The following is an 8,796-nucleotide window of genomic DNA, read 5'->3' as shown; positions in this document are numbered from 1 at the left end:
TAGTTTAGAATATAAGAACTAGATAGAAATATGCTTAAGCTATTGGCCAAACAGTATTGTAAATAATATAGTTTCTGTGTGAGAGGAAGGAAACAAATTAACAGCCTTCATTACAGATTGAGTGTCCAGGAACAAACCAGCATCCTTCACCAACACAAATAGTGTGAGACTTTGGGTTTAGATAATACTATATTTATATTTAAATACTATCAAGGGAATGGGAGATGGCTTAGTTCGTGATGGGCATGCTACACACACAAGAGGAAAAACCATGAACAGACAAAACCATTAATAGACAACTTTTCATCTATCCAACTATGGATCCTTTAAACAACAGATTATTCATCATACTAAAGAATCTACACAAGGGAAAAATATATCAGATAAGTTATTAATAAACAAAATATGTATAAGATGCACACTGCTAAACAGCTGAAAAAATAAAGTGTTGCTAAAATGAACAGAATTAGAAAAGATCGTTACTGAAAGACAACATACAACAGGCCAGAAAGGCACAATCATGTTCTATTCCACTAATATCTTAGAGAAGCAAATACAGATCGAGACGAGATGGCAGCCCTCAGTTGTAAAATGACTAATATAGAAAAAGAAAGTTGAATGTCACAGAGTATGTAGAGAAAAGAGAGCTCTTCTCCACTGTTGGTGAGAATGTGAGTCGGCGGAGCCGTGGCAGAAAATATTATACCATGAACCACCCCCTGCACACACTCTCTCTCTCTCTCTCTCTCTCTCTCTCTCTCTCTCTCTCTCTCTCTCTCTCTCTCTCTCTCTCCCTTTCATTCTTCTTTTTCCCTCCCGTCCTCCCCGTTTTACTCCTTTATTCCTCCTCCCAGTCTGTCTCTTACCCCTCCTCTTTATTTCACCCATCCCTCTCCTATGTGACTACACACGAGACTAAAAAGATACAAATAAGATACAAATGCTCCAACATATGGAGGCTAATTATGTTTAATAAAATACAATAAATCAATATTCACAGTGGAATCTTTATTTGATAATTCTTATATTTGTGTACCTAGGTTGAGTCATAATTTATCATATGACAGAACATTTTGAAGATGGTACCAAACCAAAAATGCTCACACAGTGCAGTGAAAGGTGTGGGGATGAGCTGGGCACACTGAATTTCATTTATTTTCCTCAGACGTTTGGTTATAAAGCTAGACTATTTGAAGTTGTTTAAGAGTTCTTGAAGTGAAAAACTTACAGGCACTTTAGTAAGATAGAAGATAAGAGTGAACATTCTGGGCAGCTATAGAATCTCAGTAGAAACCATAAATCCAGTATCTTCTATAGAGCAGTGGGCAGCAGCAGCCATAACCATAGCCACATAGGCACCATAGCCACAACAGCCCCCATAGCCACAGGCATAGCCACAGTCTAGGCTGCCATAGCCATAGCCCAGGCTTCATAGTAGCTGGCAGAGTAAGACATGGTGTCAGGCGAGCACTGTTCACCTGAAGGCTAGTGGTATGTTTCTTCATTCTGGAGGTCATCATCTGCCAAGGACTTTTATATACCTGAGGAGTTGTTGTTGAGGAAGACCATATTCATTGCACTGTCGTACATCTCTGCCCTGCGCTTCAGAAAATACCATGAATTTCATGATCTACTGGACATAAAGGGCTGAATAACTGAGTTAACTGTGCTCCCATAGGGTCCCTTAGTGAAATCATGGAATCTGATTTCATTTTCTACTCTCTACACTGTTCTTCATTGTAGATTAGTGAATACGTGACATGATTCTGTCAGATGATTTAAATTATTACATAGTTGTATCCCGTTTGCATTTTTTTTTAGTTTGGGAAAGAAGGTAGATTATTGTCCTTTTGTTTCCTTATTTTGGGATGAATCTTATCTTCCTTTCCTCCATCCTCCCCCGATTCTCTCCCTTCCACAGTCTCTTACATTCTTTTATTTTGTTTATCTCCCATTTATACACAATCACACAATTGTGACCAGATATATATACACTAATGCACAATTCACATTTAGAAAGACTTTAGGAAAACTGTTTTTTAAAAACTACTTTATTTAAAAGCATTTATTTTCATAGAATGATAAAAGACTCAAAGAGCTACATTTACAACACATTATGATCACAAGATCACTGCTGCACATGTGCAAGCAAATCAAGGAAGAATAATATGTAGACTTGTATTTCATTTGTTATTCTTCAGATAGTTTGAAATGTGAATTTCATAATTCATAATTATGGAATTTATGAAGATTTAAGTACATCTGAAGTGAAGAAAGAGTGAGCAGCTACAGAATCTTCTCAGTAGAAGCCACAGGACCAGTACCTTCTATAGCACAGTGGGCGACAGCAGCCATAACCATAGCTGCCATAGCCACTGTAGCCACCATAGCTACCATAACCACAGCCATAACCACAGCCATAGCCTAGGCCACCATAGCCGTAGCCCAGGCCTCCATAGTATCCGCCATAGTAACACATGGTGTCAGGAGTAGGGTATTTAGAGGATAACAAGCAGTTGGGTCCTTGAGTCTGGGTGTCCCCATCTGTCCAAGGCCTTTTATACCCCTGGGTTGTTCCTGGGGAAAGCCACAGGTATTATAGAGTCACATGTCTGTGCACTGTGCTTCAGAAACATCATGAGTTCCATGATTTACTAGCCAGACAAGGCTGCATAGCTAAGATTATTGTACTCTTAACTCAGGTCCCATAGTCAAATATTAGATCTAATATGATTTTCAAGTCTCGAAGTCATAATTCTTCACGCAGTTTAATGGAACATCACAGGGTTCTCTCAGATGATATAAATAAATATTTTTCTACTTTTTACATATGCTGCATTTTCATTACCCCATAGAAAGATCAGTTTTCCCCTCTGTCTTGTTATTTTGGAATGAATCTTACCTGGAGGAATATGTTCTTTGAATCTTTCACATGAACCATAAGCTAAGTATTGGTTATTCTATTTTTTACTTGGTGGATAGCTGCCATCTTATATTGATGTATTTGGATTTGTTCCTAAGCACTTTGCTTTATTGCATGCTGCTGTAAAATCAACCCCAAATATAAGAACATTTAGTGTTTATAAACTGTAGGCACCCATGTGAGGGTCCTGAAGGTGAAACTGTGAAAGGCATTATGTATTTTTGAGTGAATCAAGGTCAATATAATTTTTTTTTTGAAATAATGGTCACATGAGCTTTGCTGAGAAACTGTAGATATGGAGCTTGATGAGTTTAACTAATAGTTGGGTAGAGAAATACTTTTTGTGCCAGCATGTGAATGTAGCTGAAAATCCCCAGAAGGCACGGAAGAAGTTAGGTCTATTCAGATTCCCACACCTCACTGTTGTGGTGTAGTGTACAAAAGGATTACTATGACATACTGATTGTCAGTCCGGCACCACGTCCCACCGGAAACACATTTCATGGGTGTAGAGTAAGTAGAAAAAGTAACGAGATTACACAATATGCTCATTTAGCAAGTATACACATCCATTCATCTGCTCAAACACCTGTGTGCTTATACCATACTCACATACAACAAAAAATGCATACATTCAGACAGACATTTACACATGCACATGCCCACAGAAAATCTATTTTCACATATTTACTAAAATATATGTTTTTTAAAATAAAATATATGCAGCTAAGCATTCAGCCAGGGAGTTTGACAAAGACACAGATCAATGTGAACAAGGTAGCTTCGTGGCAAATGTAGCTATTGGACAATTTCTTCTCTCATGTTCAGTGTCCAACCTGAAATTCTTTGGACACACAAATGCCGTCAGTGGTAGAAGTTTTTATCATTAAATAAAAAAAAGTCAGTCTTATGTAGAGAGGTATGAAGAATGTGGCCTACATCTGAAAACATGCCTAAAATAAAAATTTTAATGAAAAGAATGTATGTGGGCTTCAATCTACAAAGCCAATGTAACATTCCATGGGGTGTTACAAACAGAATACATATTTGAAGAATCAAAGCAAATATCCACAAAATATTTGACATTTGACTTTTAGGTCTTAGTTTACCCTTTTAGCTTCATCCACTCAGGTGCAAGTGTCACAGTTCACTTTTAACTGCTGGACTGTGTTCCATTGTGTAAAAGCAACACAGGTTTAGTGGGCTCTTTTCTGTAGATGGACAACGGGGCTGTCTCTGGCTTGGATATGTTGAATGGAGTAGCAATGATCATGGATAAGAAAGTATACTATGATACTGCGACTTTTGTGTTTATGGTCAAGCATGGTATATATGGATCATGTACTAGATCCATTTCTAGTTTTTTTGTGTGTGTGTGTTTTTAAAAATAATCTCCACACTGATTTCCGCAGTGGCTGCAGCACTTTGCACTCCCACCCGATGCAAGCAAATGTCTCTCTTCTCGAATCCACGCTAGCATTTGCAGTCAGTTGTGTTCTTCATCTTAGTCATGAGGGCAGAAGTTATTTCATTGTCATTTTGATTTTTATTTCCCTAAGGGCTAATGATGCTGAATATTTTAAAAATGATACTCAAGCATTTATATTTCATAACTTGTATGGCACCTGTTTGGTTCCATACTCTATTTAATAATTTTGGTAGTTTGTTTTCTTAATGTTAGGTTTTTGAGTTCTTTGTGTATTTTAGATACTAACCTTTTCTTCAATATAGAAAAGTTAAAGTTTCCCCCCATAATTTAAGGCCTCTCTTTACTTGAATGACGGTGCTCTTTGCTTACAGAAATTTTTAGCTTTATGAGGTCATATTCATATGTTGGTGCTCTTAAGTCCTGTCTGATTGTGGATCTCTCTCATAAGTATTTCTCTGAGGCACCAAGTTCATGTATTACACTTTCTCAGATTCCATTGATCAAATGCTTCTATTTTTAATGGCAGTAACATGCTGTTTGTTAATATAGTTTTGTAGAGGACAAGGTATTAGTAAGGTGCAATGTAAATGTTTCTCTGTGTGTGTGTGTGTGGGGGTGCTCTTAAAGGAGTTGAAATTGAATGCTGGGGTATGAAGCGGTAAAAGTTATAATGGAACAGAAAAAGTTATAAAGGTTGGTGGGTGAGAATGCAGGAAAAGAGCAATCACTAACACTAACCTTACAGGAATGCTGTATGGAAACTTGCTTGCCACTGTATAAGCTTCAACATATGTGTATATGTATATGTATGTATAGTATACATGTATATTTATATACACATTATATATGTATTATATATTTTATATTTACAGATACATATACATGTATATTCAAAATGGGGTTACCCTATAATAGGCTAGCAATATCTATAATAGATATCACAGGTTGACAAATAAAAAGCCCATTGCCTGGAATGAGTTACCTCTTTTGGAACTCTTGACCAGCAGGCTCCAATAGCCCTCAAAATATTACTGGCTATTCCCAATGCTATTGTTTACTTCTAGAACCTGACAGTAAGATCCTGTTGCTGAACATGGAGGAATCAAGCTTGTCCTGACTCGGCAGCTTCATACCTTCTATGTAGCTTTCTTAGCATTGTAAGTTGTCATGCACACTACTGGAAGATAAAATGTGTTATCAGTTTTAACCAACTGTGGGATTCAAAAATGACGGGTCTGTCAACATATGTGCACAGCTGTAATAGGGACTTGAAGACCTTGGGTGTAATAAACTTTCTGATTGAATCTAAGTTCTATTTCAAAGAATGCAACCCATACAGGGCACCATTACTAGGCCCCAGAGTCTGAAGTTAGACAGGTCAAAGGCCCTATGGCAGTACCTACTAGGAGTATTTTGCTAAATAGTCTTGGTATTAAACAGAGTCGCAATGTTATTCTCATAGATTAGTGCACCTCTCAACTTGTCTCAGAGCTATGCCTTGTTGTGGTAGATGATTATTAACTCTGAGGTCAAAAACTGGACAAAATACACATAATGTGAGTCACAAACTTACACACACAGCACATACACAGTGGTGGTGTGGATAGATTAGATAGAGTTGTGGAACCATGCATGACTATAAGTAAACAAATTTTTCCCACACAGAAGGCAGTTCAATGTATGAACTCACAGTTGTGAGTGCTTGCATAAGACCTATGACAGCTTGAGCCGGATAAAATCCCAACTCGAAGTTGTGAGGCACGTATGCATTTCTGCTTTTAGTTCAGGAGCTGTTGTTATTTGATATCTGCCAGTCAATGAAGAGTCGGCTCCTTTAGGTTTGTGGCCCCAAGTAGGTCAACCACACTCCAGGAGATGGTTACCCATCCTAGAGGGTATAGGCATCCTAAACTGGGCTAGAATAGTTTAATTAAAAAAAATGACCCAATGTTGGTTGGACATAAATTGGGGGGGGGCTTCTGAGAAGAGATGTGGAAAGACATTACTTTTATCCAAATATATCATATGAGGTTTGCCAAGAACTAGTAGCAAAAAAAAAATACATAGTGGAAACGATTCTTTTCTTAGTATCATAAATGATTGGCTGTGTTAAAAGCACAAGCAACAGAAAGAAAATAGAAATGTCTACTTGTACCCATTTAAGAGGTTTGACATAGCAAGGCAATCCATGCACTGCTCTATACAAAGAATGGGAATTCTATAACTGAAAATTATGTGGAATATTTACAAATATACCAACGTCATAATTGTTAGAGAATCATTGCCAACACACTTCAGAAGAAAATCCACAGATGGCCAAGGGGGTATTTTCAAAATTCTAAGTCAGAATTGCAATGAGATTGCTCTTCATAGTTGTTAATAAAATGGACATTAGAAACGAGACTAGTGTTAGAGAACTTGTGCAGTTAAGGGAAGCCTGTGCACTGTGAGGATGGATACCATGACAGCCATGGAAGGTACTTTGGATATTCCAAACATATTTGGAGAAGTAACATTTAACTAGCAAACAAAGGGGTTTGTTATTAGAGACATTCTGCACTAGCGAAACTATGAAGATATTAAAAAAAATCTACCAGTAGAAGAATGCTTAAAGAGAACACCCTCTCTTCTTTCTTTCTTTCTTTCTTTCTTTCTTTCTTTCTTTCTTTCTTTCTTTCTTTCTTTCTTTCTTTCTTTCTTTCTGTCTCTCTCTCTCTTTCTCTCACTCTTCTTTCTCTCCTTCCTTCCTTCCTTCCTTCCTTCCTTCCTTCCTTCCTTCCTTCCTTCCTTCCTTCCTTCCTCTTTCATTCTTTTTTCTCTTCCTTCCTTCTCTTTCTCCCTCCTCATTCTCTCCCTCTCCTTCCTTCTTTGCTTCCTCGCTTTCTCTCCCTCTTTTTTCTCCCCTTCCCTCCCTCCCCTTCCCTCCCTCTCTCTCTCCCTTCCCTCTGTCTCTTTTGCCCTTACCTCTTCCCTCTCTCCCTCCCTCCCTCCCTCTCTCTCCCCCTCCCTCCTTTCTTTTCTTTCTTTCTTTCTTTCTTTCTTTCTTTCTTTCTTTCTTTCTTTCTTTCTTTCTCTTTCTCCTCCTTCCTTCCTCTCTTTCATTCTTTTTTCCCTCCCTCCCTTCCTTCCTTCTCTTCCTCCCTCCCTATTTCCCCCCTCTCCTTTCCTCTTGCCTCCTCCCCCTTCCCTCTCTCTCTTTCCCTCCCCTTCCCTCCCTCCATTTTCTCTCTCTCTTTCTTTCTCTCAATCTCTCTCCCATTTATACACAATTACACATATGTAACCCATCAGATATAAATACATAAAGATACATTCAACATTTAGTAAAACGATATTTCAAGAAAAAAGTTTATTTAAACACATATATGTTCGGGGAAAAGTTAAGAATGCAAGGGGATCATTCTCAGGCATTATGGTGACAAATAATAGCTTCAAATATTCATGACTTCAAATTGAAAATAAAGAATTTGGTAGCTATGTTGTGCTTCATTTATTTTTTCTCAAATAGTTAATCATGAGATTGGAACTTATGAAGATGCTTTAGAAAATCTGAGGTGAAGAAATTTGGAGTGAACAGTTATAGAATCTCCTCAGTAGAAGCCACAGGACCAGTACCTTCTATAGCACAGTGGGCGGTAACAACCATAACCATAGCTGCCATAGCCACCATAGCCACCATAGCCACCACCATAGCCACAGCCATAGCCATAGCCTAGGCCACCATAGCCATAGCCCAGTCCTCCATAGTAGCTGCCGTAGTAACACATGGTGCCAGAAGTGGACTGTTCAGAGAAGATAAGCAGTAGGTTCCTCAAGTCTGTGTGTCCCTATCTAGCCAGGGCCTTTTATACACCTGGGTTGTTGCTGGGGTAAACCACAGGCATTGTGGTATCACACATCTCTTTACCATGCTTGAGAAAACATCACAATGCCATGATATACTGGACAGACAAGACTGCATAACTAAGATAATTGTGCTCCTATGTCAGGGTCCCAAGGTCAAACCATGGGACTCTAATTTTATCCTGGTTCTATTTTTAAGACTGTCTCATTTTATACGTACCTTATTAAATATTTATAAATGTACTCTGTGATACAATTTAAATGAGTAAAATATTTTTATGTTTTTAATATTCATTTATTTTGTAATATTCTATAGGAAAAGAGTATTGTTTTGTTAATGTAGTGTAAATGTATCTTGAAGAATTTATCTTCTGAATCTTATGGTTGCTATTGTTAACTCCGTGGCTGTGTACATCTTACATATGCATAATTCACATTTATCCTGAACTCAATGATTATTGTTGCCTATTTGGGGACCAGTCCCCAGAAGTCAGCACCGGAGTATGTGAGAAAATCCACAAAGGCAGCAGGGACTAGACTTTTCTACCTGAGGGGTAAACAAGGAAACTCACGCTTTCTGATGGTAACCTAAGTAAAAAGG

General features: G+C 38.0%; 1 protein-coding gene across 1 annotated transcript; it reads right to left on the bottom strand.

Moving 5' to 3' along the window:
- Positions 1-7,942: 7,942 nt before the first annotated feature.
- Positions 7,943-8,119, bottom strand: LOC142838657 (keratin-associated protein 20-2-like). The gene has a single exon (XM_075954212.1). It carries the CDS (start codon positions 8,117-8,119, stop codon positions 7,943-7,945), a length of 177 nt encoding a protein of 58 aa, XP_075810327.1.
- Between the last annotated feature and the right edge of the window lie 677 nt (positions 8,120-8,796).

The sequence above is a fragment of the Microtus pennsylvanicus genome, chromosome 1 (genome assembly GCF_037038515.1).
Source record: "Microtus pennsylvanicus isolate mMicPen1 chromosome 1, mMicPen1.hap1, whole genome shotgun sequence".
NCBI lineage: Eukaryota > Metazoa > Chordata > Mammalia > Rodentia > Cricetidae > Microtus > Microtus pennsylvanicus.
This window is presented reverse-complemented; position numbering and strand designations above follow the sequence as displayed.

Excerpts from the sequence above, each read along its gene's own strand:
- LOC142838657 (XM_075954212.1), bottom strand. The coding sequence starts at position 8,119 with ATGTGTTACTACGGCAGCTACTATGGAGGACTGGGCTATGGCTATGGT.